Here is an 18,915-nt window from a genome sequence, read left to right as displayed (position 1 = left end):
TTTGCATTACCCAAGACATTTTAACATTCATTAATTTTACAACAATTCTTAAGATAAACTTTAAATTTCTTCCAATCTTCTTCCACCGTCTCTCTCCCTTGGTCACGGATTCTGCCAGTCATCTCCGCCAGTCCCATGTAGTCGATCACCTTGGTCTGCCATTCTTCCAGTGTGGGTAGTTCTTGTGTCTTCCAGTACTTTGCTAAGAGTACTCTTGCTGCTGTTGTAGCATACTGGAATGAATTAAGTTCTTAACCTGAGGTACCACTGTACTGTGAAAGGAATCTACTTTGTGTCTTCTCTTCCTCCATTTACTTTTTAGCTCATTTATGGCTCTGCTCCGGTGATGAATGATAAAAGCCCAGGGCTTCCCTTCTACCAGATGGCAGCCTCAGAAGCCCTTCAGTATGAGGGAATTCTCTCTTTGCTTCTGCATTTCCGGTGGACGTGGATTGGACTCATTGCAATGGACAATGACAACGGAGAAAGATTTGTGCAAACCATTTCCCCAATATTTACCAAGAGTGGTGTCTGCTTTGCATTCTTAGAAAGAATCTCCAGTTTAAGTTTTATTTCTGAAATTAATGGCATGCTACAACAGGGGACAAGTATAATCCATAAAATTTTTAGCAGCACAGCTAATGTAATAGTTGCCTATGGAGAATCTTATTCCATGGCAACTTTTAGATGGCTTCCATACCTATCAGAACATGATGACATGACATACAATATAAAAAGTAAATTATGGATAACAACTGCCCATGTTGAGTTCACTTCATTTGTCATTCAAAAGAACTGGGATTCAGGAGTATTCAATGGTGCTATATCCTTTGAAATTCACTTCAGAAACCCACCAGGATTTCATCAGTATGTTGTTCACAGAAACCCTTCCAGCACAGATGGGGACGGTTTTATCAGGGACTTCTGGCAACAGGCCTTTGGATGTGTATTTCCAGATATTACTTCAGACAAGGTGGAGGGGAATATTTGCACTGGAGAAGAGAAGCTGGAGAGCCTTCCTGGATCATTTTTTGAAATGAGCATGACAGGCCACAGTTACAGTATCCACAATGCTGTCTATGCCATGGCCCATGCTTTACATGCTATGTTCACATCCAGACTCAGGCACAGAGGAATGGCGTATGGACAGAGAGGGAAGAATCCGAATCCACAGTTTTGGCAGGTAATCGGCTAAACATCCTCAACTGGAAGAGGCCTGTTATTCCCCCATAAGGTATGGGTTTCCACAGTGTTGTCACCTTGCTCATTCATCTCAGACATGAAAAAGTGCTTTTATGAGAGAAATTTTCAGACCACTGAGATGCCACTGCATTCACAGATAAGAAGCAGTGATAAAGGTCAAGAGAGATGTTCAGCATTCTCTGTATCCCATATACACCAAATCCTCCCTCAGATCACGTGATCATACACCACTGTGGTGTCTCCTGTGATGAAGAGGGAAAGAGGAAAAGAAGTGTGGGGCTGGGGAGATAAATAAAGCTGTAAAAATGTGAGAGGGGAGAGAGGGATGTGGAAGAGAGAAAATTGGTGATCTCTCCATGCTTGGACCTGAATCCACTGACACTTGACTGAATCACCCCCATCAATTGCTGTAGGTTTTTCCTACAGGAAGGGAAAAAAAATGCTCCACCCTGCATTAGACTGCAGCCTTTTCCAAACAATTGCCTTTTCTGTTTTCAATCTAGCTCCATCACTTTCTGAGAAGTATCTCATTTAACAATACGGCCGGAGATGTGGTCTTCATCAACCAGAATGGAGAGGTGGTATCTAGCTTAGATATTGTCAATTGGATAATATTCTCCAACCAAAGTTTGCACAGAGTGAGCGTTGGGAGGATAGATCCGCAAACTTCTCAAGACCAATCATTCACCCTTGATGAAGATGCCATAACATGGCACAGGTGGTTTAATCAGGTAGGACCACATTATTAGATAATTCCAAAGAAATCCAGTATTGCCTAAGCAATGATCATTCACCTGCATGTCTACTCACTGTCCTTTAAACTGCATGTTCCTGTGTACAACATGACCAATGCATACAGAGAGCCAGTGTGGTGTAGTGGCTAAGAGCGGTAGACTCGTAATCTGGTGAACCGGGTTCGTGTCCCTGCTCCTCCACGTGCAGCTATTGGGTGACCTTGGGCTAGTCACACTTCTCTGACGTCTCTCAGCCTCACTCACCTCACAGAGTGTTTGTTGTGGGGGAGGAAGGGAAAGGAGAATGTTAGCCACTTTGAGACTCCTTAGGGTAGTGATAAAGTGGGATATCCAATCCAAACACTTCTTCATCCAAGTACCAGATTAAAAGCCAAAAGCTTACTGCTACTGTAGAAGTCACTAACTGAATAAAGGCAAATATTTTATTTTATTATATTTATAAATATTTTATAAAATATTTATTAACAATTATAAAATACTGAGTTTTAACTGAGGAAAAGAGGATAAGCCCCAAGATTTTTCCTTTCTTGCTAAAAAGTGGGGAACTGCTATGTAATCACAACACCTACACATCCCAGAACCATAGAGGGAGTATGACATCACTTCAAGTATTACTACTACAGTGGTACCTTGGGTTAAGTATTTAATTCATTCCGGTGGTCCGTTCTTAACCTGAAACTGTTCTTAACCTGAAGCACCACTTTAGCTAATGCGGCCTCCCGCTGCTGCCACACCGCCGGAGCACGATTTCTGTTCTCATCCTGAAGCAAAGTACTTAACCTGAAGCACTATTTCTGGGTTAGCGGAGTCTGTAACCTGAAGCGTATGTAACCTGAAGTGTATGTAACCCGAGGTACCACTGTACTAAAAAAATAAAACCATTTTACATATTGTTGGAATGCTGACTCAGTTTAGTAACATAGAGAGGGGCCCAGGAACATGAAGATTTCCAAACTCATTGTTCTCTTGCTGATCCTTCTGCTCTTTCTTTTACGGAATAGACTCGGCCTCTTTCTGTCTGTACTGAGAAATGTCTTCCAGGATCCAGCAAGAAAGTGAAGGAGGGACAGCCACCTTGCTGCTACGATTGCATCCCATGTGCAGAGGGGAAGATTGCAAACCAGGATGGTAGGAGAAATAAATAGATTAAATAGATCCAGACTCAGCACTAATAATTGAAAGGTGTTGTAAGGACGGCTGAGTTTACTTTTCAAAAGAGATAATCTACTGTGTGTGTGATCCTGCCTCTTTGTGATCATTGCCTTTCAGATAGTCTAAATATGCTAATCAAATGAGAATGACCATGCATTCAGAGTAGTTGGATGGTAGTTGGATGGTATGTGGCAAGGCCCCCAAACCAGCCCCTTGTTAGAATAAAATTCACATTGACACAGAATCTTGGTTTAAGGTTATTGGGCAAAATTTTGGGCCACAACTTTATTGATTACAGAAATTTAAGTGGTATTGACTTTTGTACTGGCAAAGGACTGTATCAGACTCCTGCCCCCTTTGCAGGAAGTCAGTAAGTGTAAACCACCCAAAGAGGAAGCCACATCGGGGGAACCCGCCTGCATCTCTCCTCGATGTCCCCAGATACCAGTCAAACCTTCAGTGCAGAATTAAACACTTTGGACTACAGTGGTACCTCTGGTTACATACTTAATTCATTCCGGAGATATGTTCTTAACCTGAAACTGTTCTTAAGCTAATGGTGCCTCCTGCTGCCACTGTGCCGCCGCACAATTTCTGTCCTCATCCCAAAGCAAAGTTCTTAACCCGAGGTATTATTTCTGGGTTAGCGGAGTCTGTAACCTGAAGCGTATGTAACCTGAAGTGTATGTAACCAGAGGTACCACTGTATTTTTCCCCTCATGGTTTCATGTGGTTTAGTGCCATATCCATGACACAGAGAAAGCTTAGATTGCAACAATACTACATTGCATAGCATAAAACAGTACTAAACATGTGCTTTGAATTAAGCAGAGCTCTTTTCTTCTCAGACAGAAAGTAAACATTTCACCAAATTGAAATCTATGACTGAATATATTTGTTTCCCCCCAGATATGAATGACTGTAATAAATGCCCAGACAAATACTATCCAAGCAGAAACCGTGATGCATGTCTACCCAAAGATATAAGCTTCTTGTCTTATGAAGAACCTTTGGGCATCAGTTTAGCCTCATTTTCTCTTTTCCTTTCCTTGATCACAGCTCTGGTACTAGGTACATTTATGAAACACCATGACACACCCATTGTCATTGCAAACAACCGAAACCTCACTTACACTCTCCTCATCTCTCTCCTGCTCTGCTTCCTGTGTGCATTGCTCTTCATTGGCCGACCAGAGAAGGTCACGTGTCCCCTGCGACAAACAGTTTTTGGTGTCATCTTCTCAACCGCTGTTTCATGCGTCCTGGCAAAAACCTTCATGGTGGTTTTGGCCTTCATGGCTACAAAACCAGAATCCAGGATGAGGAAATGGGTGGGGAAAGGACTAGGCCACTCCATTCTCCTTTTCTGCTCCATAGTTCAAGTAGGCATATGTACTGTGTGGCTGGCAACCTCTCCCCCATACCCAGATGTGGACATGCATTCATTGACAGAAGAAATTATACTAGAATGTAAAGAGGGGTCTGTAACAATGTTTTACTGTGTCCTCATCTACATGAGTTGCCTGGCCACTGTAAGTTTTGCTGTGGCTTTCCTTGCCAGGAAGTTACCGGACAGTTTCAACGAAGCCAAGTTCATCACTTTCAGCATGTTGGTCTTCTGCAGTGTTTGGCTGTCCTTTATTCCTTCCTACCTGAGCACCAAGGGAAAATATATGGTAGCTGTGGAGATCTTCTCCATCTTAGCCTCCAGTGGTGGGTTGCTGGGTTGCATCTTCTTCCCCAAATGTTACATAATCATTCTGAGGCCTGAGCTGAACAATAGGGAACAGCTAATAAGGAAGAAAAATTAAAGAAATGAGAAACCTGTCATCTGCTGTATTTTGTGTTTTTCTCTGTATTTACAGTAAAATATTTGGAAATATAAGTTCAGCTGCTCCCTTTTACAATTTTTTCTAGACTCCAAATTCCCATAGTTGAAATTTCCTTTGTAAAATTCACTCATTTCCTTTGAGGAATACATTTCCACATACATTATTCTCTTGTAGCATGTGTTGACAAGAAGACTCAGGGCAATTCTTGTCAAAATATACAAGTAAGCAAATCTGTATCTAGCCTTAATTCTCACAGCTTTCAGCATAATGTGAAACTGTACTATTGCAGGCCATGGAATATTTGAGTATTCATTTATGGTCTCTTGTTCTGTACTGCTCACAGTCAGATTTCATCATCAACCTATCCATACTCAAGATCGTAGAAATGTAAGATGATCCTCTTGAATCAGGCCAATGGCCCATCTTGTACGGCAGCCTGTACTCACACTGACCAACCAGATTCCTGTGGGAAATAGAAATACTTTATTATCACTGTACCACTTGTTTACAGTGAGATTAAAAATTCAAGCCATATCCAAAAGCAAATGCACTGTCTCCACCATTGTTTCCTATGCCAGTGAGTTCCATAGATTATCTATGTACTGTGAAATAATTTATCCCCCATTGAATTGGGTTCTCTCCCCGGAAGATGTTAAATGAATCAGGTCTCCTTGGTGAAATTCAGAGAACTAGATAAGAAAGTGTGAATGATTTCTGCCCTGGTGCTTGGAAAAGATGGCAAGAAAGAACCATGCACAGTTCACTGTGCAAAGCATTCAACAAATAGACTGTGAAACGTCCGGGGGCCCTGTGTGATCGCCACAGGTGCAATCCCAGTCTTCAAGCGTTGGGTGAAGTAGCGCCTCACCAAGGACCGAATGAGCGATGTATTCTGGCTCCTACTTCTGCGTTAGGTCAGATAACGGCACTGCTATCTCGCTAAATTTCGGAATAAATTTGCGATAATAACCGGCTTCAGTTAATGTGTTAACAGCATTAACATATTCTGCTATTTCCTCCCAAGCCTTCCGCTTCCTCTCATTAATGGTTGCGTCATTCACTATGGTGAGGATGTATCTGTTTTCCCGCTTGCTAGCTCTAGGCAAGGGCCCTATCAGGTCCAGCCCTAACCTTTGAAATGGAGTAGAGATCACAGGTAAAGGACATAGTTTGGCCTTTGTCTTGTCCTGTCCTGTACCTCGTCTTTGGCAAATATCACATGCCTGGCAATATAGCTTGATTTGCTTCCCCATGCCTGGCCAGTAAAAGTTCTGTGCAACCCTTCGTTTAGAGCATGTTATTCCCATGTGTGCACAAAAAATGCTATTATGTGCTTGTTGCAAAATCTTTTCTCTATAGGTATGAGGGATTACTAACTGTCTTTTCACTTCTTCACCCCCCCCCCGCCGCATGGTGGGGCAAGGACTTCTCGATATAAAAGGCCCTTGCTCAAACAAAATCGTTCTGGGCACTCAGGAGTTAATGGCCTCACTGACTCAGCTGCCTCAAAGTACATTTGTAACTCAGTATCTTCTTTTTGCTTTTTGGCAAAACTTGGGGTTTGACTTTTAGTCAAACGAAATAAAAAGGTGTCTTTTCTTTCCTCACACTGATCATTCTCTTGCTGTCCTTCAGCATTGTCTGCCTCTGCTACTGTATCCACCCCCTCAGGTTCAGGTGACTGTGGGCTCCCTTTTGCTCTGGTAACTATGAAAGCACTCTGCACATGTTCTACAATGTCCCAACCAATGAGCACAGGGGCAGGAATTTCTTCCGAAAGGGCTACCTGCCACTTCCCTGCCCAGTTTTTGAACCTGACATCTATTTCCGCCACCTTTAGGATCTCTACTTGTTTCGAAAGTCCTTTTAATTTCATTACTTTTCCGGGGATTATGTCCTCATCCCTGATTATTTCTGGGTGGACTATGATGACTTGCGATCCCGTGTCCTTTAACCCGAGATATCTTTTCCCGTCTATCCAGATAAACTCTCCAGCATTCTTTAACAAGAGATTATCTTGTTGAATCACATAACAATGCAGGACTTCGGCCTCTACTACCTCAGCAGGCTCGGGCCTAGTTGGCATTTCTGTTCCCTTGACAACCTGACTAGTTGGGCCCTGCTCCACAGACTGGATACAATATGTCTGTTTCTGTGTGGCGCTATAACTAGATGTTTCTTTTCCAGGTTTACACTCAAAACGTTTATGACCTAATTTCCCACATCTCCAGCATGAAATGTCTTTGGGTCCTGCATAACTTGTTTTATTTACTTTTCCCTCAGTAAACTCTGTATGGGTGTGTGCCTTCTCATGTGGGCTTTTTGATGAGGGGCTGCTTCTCTTATCGGTTTCTGAGGTAAACTTTCCTTTGGTTTGCTGAAATTTATTCTTGTTTGTTTCCCAATATCTTCCACCAAATTTTGGCCCATCAAATCCATGGTCTCTGATTTCATTTATTTTATCGGCTAAACCAGCTGCTTCCTCTATTGTCTTGGGGTTCCTTTCTTTTATCGGGTACTTCAATTGGCCATTTATTGTGTTGTAAAATTGCTCCAACGCTATCACTTCTCTAATCTTAGGTACTGTGTCTGCATTCTCTTGCTCTAACCATCTTGTGAGGTAAGTTTTTATCTTTGCACCCATCTGCGCATAGGTTTCCTCCCTCACCTTTGTCACACTTCTAAATTTTTTCCTCAATTGCTCTGAGGTAACCCCAAAGTGTGTATATACTAACTGCTTGTACACCTCAAAATTTTGGGATTGTTCCTCAGTCATTTGAGCGTATAATTCGGCTAGAGGACCGCTTATCCTAGCTCTCAAGATCATCATTTTATCTTCCTCTCTTACTTGAAAATCGTGACAGGCTTTCTCGAAGGATACTAGAAATGCTTCTGGGCTATCCCTATCTCTAAACTCAGGAAAGCGTTTTAAATCTATCTTCATTTACACTCCTTGGTGTGTGGAGTGCCGCAAGGTGCAATCCTCTCCCCAATGCTTTTTAACATCTTTATGCGCCCCCTTGCCCAGATTATCCGGAGCTTTGGGCTGATGATGCTCAGCTCTATCTGCTGATGGATGGCCACACCGACTCGGCCCCGAACACACTGACCAGATGCTTGGAAGCTGTGGCTGGATGGTTTCGTGGGAGCCGATTGAAACTAAATCCTTTGAAGACAGAGGTCCTATGGCTGGGTCGGGATGGCATGGGGATGAGGGACCAACTCCCTTCTCTTGCGGGGGCCCAATTAGTGCCATTGCCTTCCGTTAAGAGTTTGGGTGTAATCCTTGACGCCTCGCTTTCCATGGAAGCGCAAGTTACAGCAACAGCCAAGGCGACATTTTTCCACCTTCGCCGCATCAAGCAGTTGGTCCTTTACCTTTCCCGCCCTGATCTGGCCACAGTGATCCATGCGACGGTCATCTCCAGGCTTGACTACTGTAATTCGCTCTACGCGGGGCTGCCCTTGAAGCTGTCCCAGAAACTCCAGCGGGCGCAGAATGCTGCAGCGAGGCTCCTCACGGGGTCTCTGCCATGGGAGCATATTCACCCAGTGCTTTTCAAGCTGCACTGGCTCCCGGTGGAGTACAGGATCAGATTTAAGGTGCTGCTTTTGACCTTTAAAGCCCTTCACGGCCTAGGACCCTCGTACCTACGGGACCGCCTCTCCCGGTCTGCCCCACGGAGAGCCTCAAGGTCCATAAATAGCAACACCCTTGTGGTCCCAGGCCCTAAGGAAGTTAGATTGGCTTCAACCAGAGCCAGGGCCTTTTCACCTCTGGCTCCGGCCTGGTGGAACGCTCTGCCTCATGAGACCAGGGCCCTGCAGGATCTGATTTCTTTCCGCAGGGCCTGTAAGACAGAGTTGTTCCGCCTGGCCTTTGGCTTGGAGCCAATTTGATTCCCTCCCTCTCTTTCTTTTTTCTTTTCCTTCTCCTTCTGCGATGAGGCTACATTTTAATATTTTAATGTTTCAGTATTTTAATGTTGTATTTCTTAATTTTGTTTTTAAGTTGTAATCATTTAACTTGTTTTTATTATTGCTTGTAAGCCGCTCTGAGCCCGGCCTTGGCTGGGGAGGGCGGGGTATAAATAAAAATTATTATTATTATTATTATTATTATTATTATTATTATTATTATTTGATTCTGTCCATCGGTGTTATTACTATTATTACTATTTTCTAAAACCGTTAATTCCAACCGTCTCATCTCTAACTGAAACCGCTGCTGTTCCCTTTCCTGCTCAGCCCTCAATTGTTCAGCCCTCAATTTTTCTTTTTCCAATTCTTGCTCAGCCATCAATTTTTCTCTTTCCAATTCCTGCTCCAGCCTAAATTGTTCAGTTCTATTTTTCTCAAGGTCTAATTTCAAGTTATATTCTTGTACTAATTTCCACTTTTCAAAATCCTCTGAAAACTGTGGAACTTCTACTTCAGGTGGGGTTTTAGTCATCTCTCCTATTCTGATTTCTTCCCCCTGGGGATTCCCATTCTATTCTCCAGAGCTTTCATGTGGGTTTTCTCTCACTGGGTGCTTGGTCTTCTTGGGTGGCACTATGGTTGAGTCAGTATTTTGCATTAATTAAATAAGAGTCTTTTACTCTCAGCACTGTTCCTCCCGGCTTGGCTTTCCAAGACCCTGGTCCCCAAAGTATAGCTTTAGGTTTTTTCCTCTAACCTTTCAAGCTTACTTCCTCTGACCCTGAGCCTAAGCCTCCGCCAGAACAGTCTTTTGAGATCTCTTGCTCTTATTGTTATCTCGGCCACACAGCAATCTGGTGTTTATCCTCAATCACACCCTCAGGCCAGGTAATCTCCTCCCCAATTTACCTTTCCCCTCTCTAGGTGTATTGTTTCACCACACAGGCACTTAGACTTATCGTATCCCACCACTGCCGCCAATTTTGTGGCGGCAGGTACGGTTCTTATCCCACCGCTGCACCACCAATTTTGTGGCGATCACACAGGGCCCCCGGACGTTTCACGGTCCATTGACCCTGTGCCACCACTGCGGTTGCTTTCTTTGCTGCCACCACCCCACTTCTCACAGGGACACACGGAGTCCAGACAGTTGTTAACGTAAACAAACAATCAAGTTTATTTTTAAGTGCAGGAATAAGCGTATGGTGTCGTTTTATTTTTCTCTTGTCAGTTTCTTAAATCTTAGTTCCTACAACTTCAAACTGAATTATTCCCAACTATCTATCTAACTCCCTAACAATTCCTCTCACTCCCTCACAATACAACTCAACCAACCCACTGCATATTCCACCCTCTTCCTTCTCCAACCCCCAAGCCTCAACTCCCAACTGACAAACCTCAACTCCCAACTCCCAAACCTCAACTGCCTTTCAAAACCTCCCACACTATCTTTTACTCCCCCCTTGCATTCTCACTGGCCAATCACATCACACCCATTTTAACTCTTTCCTTGACCCATCCTAGGAGGCAAACGCCACAGCACCCAATGACTTAACCACCAAAAGTTTTGAAGTTTTGCTACTAGGAAGGCAAAACCTACGGCCAATTTGTCTACAGGCAAATTCCTTCCCAGCTCTGAATATGGCAACCATAAGCAACCATAGTAAGGTCAGCAGGTAGAAGAAAAATAAAGTGGTTAAACGGAATGACGCTTAGGGAGAAAAGCTATGTTACATAATGACCTGAAAAGGAAAATACATTTTACAAGCACGATAATTAACTGACCTGAATTGTGAATGGAAATAAAAAGGGAGGGTGGGAGGGTGTCACTCTTCACCCAGCCTTCCTGCGAGAGCCTCCTGTAAGCGTCCTTTTAAGCCTCACTGCCAGGCTAGACGAGACAGCAGCCAATAGCCACAGCCAGTAAGGCACTGCCCTCCAGGAGGCACCAGTGAGTGGCCCATTTATGGTGCCTTTTGGGTTGGAAAGACCCCTCCCCTTTGAGATCCAACAGCCAAGAATAATTCTTCTCCACAGGCCAGCATATGTGTGTGCCTAGGCCATCGGGGAAGGAGACTGAGAGTGAGGTTACGAAACTGTCACCCCGTGGGAAAGTGGTGAGCAGCCATTAAACTCATGCCACATGGTTGATGTGGATCCAGGTCCACTCAACCAAATTCCAAGATGCTGAAAACACCATAATACATTTTGAAGTCTCCATTTTTTACAAGGTCTTCTATTATGAACTTCAAACTTCAAAATTCACCAATACACCACTGGTCCCTTATTATCTACTGAAAGGGAATTAAACACAACAGTTCTGAATCTGTCACAAACACATTTTCTTCTGCAATTCCACAGAGGTTCACAAGCATTGAATAAATAACTATATTCCAGCTTGGTTATTAACAGGGCTATAATTAAATCTGCTGCTTCTCAAAAAACCCTGTGGACTTTCAGTGGCCACTTGCAAAAGTAACATAAAAGATACCAAAATTAACCAGAATGATTTAAATAGGGTGTGGGATCCACAAGTCTGTTCTTACATACTCACAGATTGCATCATCTCAGGAGGCGTTACTACCATTCAAATGATACAATTTAAACTGGAGAAGCTAATTATAATCTTGCTTGAGAAATCATGGGTTCTGTGTAGAACAAACAGTTGGTTTTTTAGTGAGAATGTTTGTTTTAGTGTTCTTGCTGCTGGAACTGATTTCTTATAATATATGTCAGGCTCACATAGCAAAATGCAGGCTCCAAGGTCCACACCATCCACTTCACATGTATCATCAGCCAGGAGAATTCCTCATTGGTGGCATAGTTTTCCATGGTGGCTTCATCGTCTCTCCAGCAACATTCACTGAGGAACCCCCACCAGTACTGCCTGAAGAGCTCGTGTAAGGACTAAGCCACTCATTTTATTACATCAAAGGAATGATCAAACCTAGAGTTGCAGCCTCAAAATAATGACTAAGGCTGCAAACTTCTGCCCATTTACCTAGGAATAACAACTTTGCAAATCAGTGGGACATAGGCTGATGTAAAAATTCATAAGAATGTCTTGTGAATTAAGAGAATACTGAAGAAGCTCCCATTTCTCAATAGGAAAAATAAATATTGATTTATTTGATCAGCTAATTTCAATAGGTCTTATCTGAACTAGAGTGTTAGTAAGAACGCATTTTTGAAAAACCTGTTCTGAAGCTGAATATCCTTATGCTTTCATTTTCTGAACTTAGACTAAGGTTTGTTTCAGCACTGAAAGGTACTTATTATGAAGTATACAATTCAGTGAATTCCAACAACCATCACTGACTCATGAAAATGAAGTCACTGCAGGGAGAGACCAGAGAAACCACAGACTTTGTAAGTGTCAGAAAAAGACCTCAGACATGTAAGGGAAGTCATCCCATGGGCCCCACATTAGCAACTCCTGCTCTAGATACACCTTAAAATATTGAAAAACTGGGACAAAAAATGACACAAGAATTCCAATAGGGACAAATGCACAAATCTAAGATGAGGAACACTTGGCTTGCCAGTAGTACATGTGGAAAGGTTCAAGGGATCTGCATCAACAGAGGTATAGTGTCCTGATGAAAGGAAGTAATAGTACCTCTCTATTCTGCCTTGGTCACCTGGAGTCCTGTGTCCAGTTCTGATCACTACAATTTAAGAAGGATATTGGCAAACTGGAACATGTGCAGAGGATGGCAACAAAGATGGTCTAGAAACCAAGTCAAGTCTTATGAGGAACAGATAAGGGAGTTTGGTATGTTTAGCTATGATGAGAATGAGGGGAGGAATGATAGCCATTTTCAAATATCTCAAGGGCTGTGACCAGGAAGATGTAACATGCTTTTTTTCTCTTGCTTCGGAGGTTAGGACTCAAATTAGCTTCTTCAAGTTACAAGAGAGGAGATTTCAACTAAACATCAGGAAGAATTTTTCATTGATAAGAGCTGTTGAATAGTAGAATGGACTGAGTTAATCTGAATGAACACAATATAATTAATTGCTGTGTTGTTATGTAAAAGGATAGATCTGTTGAAGTTCCTGCTGATACAGTTTGCAACTCTCATTCTAGGGTGGTGCCTAAGCTTTACCAGCACATCGTGGCCTTGGCATTTGCAGTCAAGGAGATCAACGAAGACCCTCACATCCTACCCAATATCACCTTTGGCTTCCACTTATATGACAGCTATAACAATGCAAGGAGCACATATCTTGCCACACTGCTGCTTTTATCCATGGTGAAGAAATTTGTCCCTAACTATATATGTGATGTTGAGAATAATCTGTCTGGGGTCATTGGGGGACTGGATTCTGAAATCTCCTTTTATGTGGCCACTGTTTTGGATATCTTTAAGATTCCACAGGTAAGGCACCCATGTACAATACCTCTATTAGCTTGCATAGAGGAAGAGGCAGGTTCCTCAGCATAGGTTCCGGGTGAATATGAAATTACAAGGAGAACCATGTACAGCACCTTGAGATCCTTGGAAAATAAAGATTGTACATAATTATAATATAAACAAGCAAACATCAATAAGGGGAAATGTGCAATACCTGAAAAGATATGTCACTCCCCCCCCCCCATCTTACACAAACATCTAAAATACTGTTATCCCAAAGGCCAGTGATGGGTAAGTGGGCTTCTCCCTCACCAGCTGCTTTTTGGTTATGCAGTACTTTCTGCTTAGTGCGGAGGGTATTTGAATTGAATAACTGGGGTATAGGGGAACTTGCTTACACGAGAAAAGCTGACAGGGAGGTGTCAATAGTAAAATTAGTGATCAGGGCATCTCCAAAAAGCTGCTGGGGAAGAGGGGGGAAATTGCTTATAGCTAAAACAACTGACAGGTAGGTTCCAGTACCATAATTATTCTTCTTTATTGCACCAAACACAAAGAAGTTATGGAAAATTGAAGATACAATCTAGTTCTGCAGAAGAACAGTAATAATAGAAAGCAGCTGAGTTACAAGTGAAATAAATGTTCATAAATAAAGTCTGAGAAGAATCAGCACAGTTTTGCTGTGTGATGGGTTATGTGCATCATGAAGAAGAAAGACGAAGCTCCAGAGAAGAAATATGAATCTGATCCAACCTGCAGTTTTGACAAAGTCAGATAATGTCTAGGTAATCTGCTGCTTGGGGCATGGTATGTTCCCCATTCAGTTTTATCCATTATACAAGACCTTGGCAAATTTTGCAATGACTCAAAAAATGTTTGGCTTTTTAAAAGTAAAATAGACACAATGCCCTGCTCCAGTCATAAAAGTGAAAGGTTTAAAAATGAGAAAAGGGAGATGATCCCAAGTTTCAGCCCATCTGCATGTGTGTCTTTTGTAAAACAGAGAGAGAGGCAAACAAACCCTGAAACGTTGGCAAAGGGCATATTTGACTAACAGGGTTCAACACATAGTAAATATGAATACTGTGAAAAGAATCTACTTTGCCTCTTCCATTCTTCTATTTACTTTTTAGCTCATTTATGGCTCTGCTCCGGTGATGAATGATAAAAGCCCAGGGCTTCCCTTCTACCAGATGGCAGCCTCGGAAGCCCTTCAGTATGAGGGAATTCTCTCTTTGCTTCTGCATTTCAGGTGGACGTGGATTGGAGTCATTGCAATGGACAATGAAAATGGAGAAAGATTTGTGCAAACCATTTTCCCAATGTTTACCAAGAGTGGTGTCTGCTTTGCATTCCTAGAAAGAATCCCTGATTTTAGTTTTATTTCTGAAATTAATGGCATGCTACAACAGGGGGCAATTATAAACCATAAAATTCTCAGCAGCAAAGCTAATGTTATGGTGGCAAATGGAGAATCTTATTCCATGGCAACTTTTAGATGGCTTCCATACCTATCAGAACATAATGACATGATAAACAATATAAAAAGCAAAGTATGGATAACAACTGCCCAGATTGAGTTTTCTTCATTTGTCTTTCAAAGGAACTGGGATTCAAGAGTATTCAATGGTGGTATATCCTTTGAAATTCACTTCAGACACCCACCAGGATTTTATCATTATGTTGTGCACAGAAACCCTTCCAGCACAGATGGGGATGGTTTTATCAGGGACTTCTGGCAACAGGCCTTTGAATGTGTATTCCCAGATATCACTGCAGACAAGGTGGAGGGGAATATTTGCACCGGGGAAGAGAAGCTGGAGAGCCTTCCTGGGTCATTTTTTGAAATGAGCATGACAGGCCACAGTTACAGCATCCACAGTGCTGCCTATGCCATGGCCCATGCTTTACATGCCATGTTCACATCCAGACTCAGGCACAAAGGAATGGCATACAGAGGGAGAAGGAAGAATCCAAATCTACAGTTTTGGCAGGTAATAGGCTGAACATCCTCAACTGGAAGAAACCTGTTATTCTCTGATAAAGTATGGGTTTCCAAAATTGTCAGTTTGCTCATTCCTCTCAGAGAAAAAACGGTTTTGTATGACAGAAGATCACTGAAATGCCACTGTATTCACAGATAACAAGCAGTAGTCATGGCCAAGAGAGATGGTCAGCATTCTCTCTATCCCATATACACCAAATCCTTGCTCACAGCAGGTAGTTGCAAACCACTGTTGTGTCTCCTGAGATGAAGAGGGAGAGAGAAAAAGAAGTGGGGTGGGAGAAAGAAGACCGGAGAGGGGGGGGAGATCTCTCCATCCTTGAACCTGACTTCACTCACTGTTGACTTAATCACCGCACACCAATTGCTGTGTGAAAAAAGATACCTCAGTCCTGTAATAGAACAGCAGTCTTTTCCAAACAATTGCCTTTTCTGTATTCAATCTAGCTCCATCACTTTCTGAGAAGTATCTCATTTAACAATACTGCAGGAGATGTGGTCTTCATCAACCAGAATGGAGAGGCAGCATCTAGCTTGGATATTGTCAACTGGATTATATTCTCCAACCAAAGTTTGCACAGAGTGAGAGTTGGGAGGATAGACCCACAGGCTCCTCCAGACCAATCATTCATCCTTGATGAAGATGCCATAACATGGCACAGTTGGTTTAATGAGGTAGGGCCGAATTGTTAGATAATTCCAAAGAGATTCAGTCTTGCAAAAGCAATGATCATTCACCTGCATGTCTACTCACTGTCTTTTAAACTGCAGGTTACTATGTAGAACATGATCAATGCATCCAAGTACCAGATTAAGAGCCAAAAGCTTGCTGCTAGAAGCCACAAAATGAGTAAAGGAAAATATTTTATTAAGGATGATACAAACAGAACACAGAGAGCCTTCATGTGAATATGGGTGCTTTGATCTAGGTCAAATACCAGTTTTACTATGAAAAGGCCTCTAGACAGGAGTGCAGGGGTTTTTTCCAGCCAATCAGGGCCTCTGCATATATTTTGCCTGCACAAGGGGTTGTACGTGGTGAAAGACCATGGAACTATGAAGTGGATGATCTGTTTGACCTTGAAGCAATCTTACATCAGAGAGTGTACACAAGTGGTTAGTTAGAGTAACTCAATGGGTTTTCCTTTCCTCTGGAAGACTGCAACCTGAATCTTAAGTAAAAAGAGAAATATATATTAAAATAAGGGTGCCATAGGTCTTGGATAGTTTCATGTAAATGTCCATAATTTTTGTTGTTTTGGAATTCACCAAGATTGCATTCCTCAATAATGCCTTATTTGACTCTCACCCCCAGACAGCATCTGATGGGTCCAGGAACAGGTGTAGCCACCAGCACCAAAATCAATTCTAGAGATGTAAATCTAGTGAACAACATACTCAAATGTATCTATTATGAGAAACATAACAGGGACACAAGAATAACTTCAGAGTATACATTAATGGGCAGGGCAATCTATGCAGAACATATAAGCACAACACCTGCAATTCCCAGAACAATAGAGGGGATATCAAAATACTTCAAACATTACGATTACTAAAAAAAATTGCCATTCCACATATCCCTGAAATGCTGAGTCAGCTTTGTAACACAGAGAAGGGCCCAAGAACATGAAGATTTCCAAACTCATTATTATTCTGCTGATCCTTCTGCTCTTTCATTTCTGGAATAGACTCAGCCTCTTTCTGTCTGTACTGAGAGATGTCTGCCAGGATCCAGCAAGAAAGTGAAGGAGGGACAGCCACCTTGTTGCTATGATTGCATCCCATGTGCAGAGGGGAAGATTGCAAACCAGGATGGTAGGATAAATAAATAGATTAAATAGATCCAGACTCAAAAGTAATAATTGAAAGGTGTTGTAAGGACACCTGAGTTTATCTTTCAAAATAGATAATCTACTGTGTGCGTGATCCTGCCTTCTTGTGATCATTGCATTTCAGATAGTCTAAATATGCCAATGAATGACTATGCATTGAGAGTAATTGTATCGTATGTGGTTCAAATCATATCTATAGGGGGCCTTGTCACTCCTTCTGACTTACACAGGCTGCATCAAGGCTAGTGTGAATAAACATTCATATGTCAATGGCCCTGGCTCTGGCAGCACATAGCTCTGAACCAATTAAAATCAGTAATACCACTTTGCAGAGCACCAGACAATACTAGATATGTGTTTTGATTTAAAGAAAGCTCTTTGCTTCTCAGACAGAAAGTAAACATTTCAGAAAGTTGACATGATATGAGCTAATTTCTTTATTTCCCCCCAGATATGAATAACTGCCATAAATGCCCAGACAAAGACTATCCAAGCAGAAACCATGATGCATGTCTACCGAAGGATATAAGCTTCTTGTCTTATGAAGAACCTTTGGGCATCAGTTTAGCCTCTTTCTCTCTTTCCCTTTCCTCGATCACAGCTCTGGTACTATGTATATTTGTGAAGCACCACGACACACCCATTGTCATTGCAAACAACCGAAACCTCACCTACACTCTCCTCATCTCTCTCCTGCTCTGCTTCCTTTGTGCATTGCTCTTCATTGGCCAACCTAAGAAGGTCACATGTCTCTTCCGACAAACAGCTTTCGGCATCATCTTCTCAACCGCTGTTTCTTGTGTCCTGGCAAAAACCTTCACGGTGGTTTTGGCCTTCATTGCTACAAAACCAGAATCCAGGATGAGGAAATGGGTGGGGAAAGAACTAGGCCACTCCATTCTCCTTTCCTGCTCCATAGTCCAAGTAGGAATATGTACTGTGTGGCTGGCAACGTCTCCCCCATACCCAGATGTGGACATGCACTCTGTGATGGAAGAAATTATACTAGAATGTAATGAAGGGTCTGTGACCATGTTTTATTGTGTCCTCATCTACATGAGCTGCCTGGCAGCTGTAAGTTTTGCTGTGGCTTTCCTCGCCAGGAAGTTACCGGACAGTTTCAACGAAGCCAAGTTTATCACTTTCAGCATGTTGGTCTTCTTCAGTGTTTGGCTGTCCTTTATTCCCTCCTACCTGAGCACCAAGGGAAAATATATGGTAGCTGTGGAGATCTTCTCCATCTTAGCCTCTGGTGGTGGGTTGCTGGGTTGCATCTTCTTCCCCAAATGTTACATAATCATTCTGAGGCCTGAGCTGAACAATAGGGAACAGCTTATAAGGAAGAAAAATTAAAGAAATAATAAACCTGTATTTTGCTGTATTTTGTGCTTTTCTCTGTCTGCACAGAATATAATTTTTTCTAGACTCCAAATTTTCATAGTTGAAAATTTATTTGTAAAATTGACTTATTTGCTTTAAGCAAAACAATGATACCTTTACACATACATTATTCTGTTGTAGCATGTGTTGACAAGAGGACTCAGAGCAATTCTTGTCAAAATATACATGTAAGCAAATCTGTATCTGGCCTTACTTCTTTCTTATTTTGTTATTAATTTTCAATTACAAAACTCCAATATACACCACATTATATCAATACCAAGAGCAATGCCTATTCAAATACAATTCAATTACATAGCCAGTTATAAAGTTTATGTGCCCCCCCATCCTCTACTTCAAGGTCTTATTCCCTTCAAATACAGACATGTAAGAGGATCCTCTTGAGTCAGGCCAATGGCCCATCTCGCCCAGCAGCCTGTACTCACACTGACCAACCAGATGCATGTGGGAAAC

General features: G+C 42.2%; 2 protein-coding genes across 2 annotated transcripts; both read left to right on the top strand.

Annotated features, from left to right (window-relative positions):
- The first annotated feature begins 328 nt into the window (after nucleotides 1-328).
- Nucleotides 329-5,056, top strand: LOC310747196 (vomeronasal type-2 receptor 26-like). The gene is made up of 4 exons (XM_083581552.1): nucleotides 329-1,183; nucleotides 1,707-1,934; nucleotides 2,960-3,086; nucleotides 4,020-5,056. Exons 1-4 carry the CDS (start codon nucleotides 347-349, stop codon nucleotides 4,919-4,921), a joined length of 2,094 nt encoding a protein of 697 aa, XP_083437678.1. The 5' UTR covers nucleotides 329-346; the 3' UTR covers nucleotides 4,922-5,056.
- Nucleotides 5,057-9,233: 4,177 nt separating this feature from the next.
- LOC310747195 (vomeronasal type-2 receptor 26-like) lies at nucleotides 9,234-18,432 on the top strand. Its single transcript, XM_083581551.1, has 6 exons — nucleotides 9,234-10,980; nucleotides 12,954-13,245; nucleotides 14,355-15,215; nucleotides 15,674-15,901; nucleotides 16,918-17,044; nucleotides 17,513-18,432. The coding sequence occupies exons 2-6, from the start codon at nucleotides 13,117-13,119 to the stop codon at nucleotides 18,412-18,414; spliced, it is 2,247 nt and encodes a 748-aa protein (XP_083437677.1). The 5' UTR covers nucleotides 9,234-10,980; nucleotides 12,954-13,116; the 3' UTR covers nucleotides 18,415-18,432.
- The last annotated feature ends 483 nt before the right edge of the window (nucleotides 18,433-18,915 follow it).

Source organism: Podarcis filfolensis (genome assembly GCF_964270895.1).
Source record: "Podarcis filfolensis genome assembly, chromosome: 13".
Classification (NCBI taxonomy): domain Eukaryota; kingdom Metazoa; phylum Chordata; class Lepidosauria; order Squamata; family Lacertidae; genus Podarcis; species Podarcis filfolensis.
This window is presented reverse-complemented; position numbering and strand designations above follow the sequence as displayed.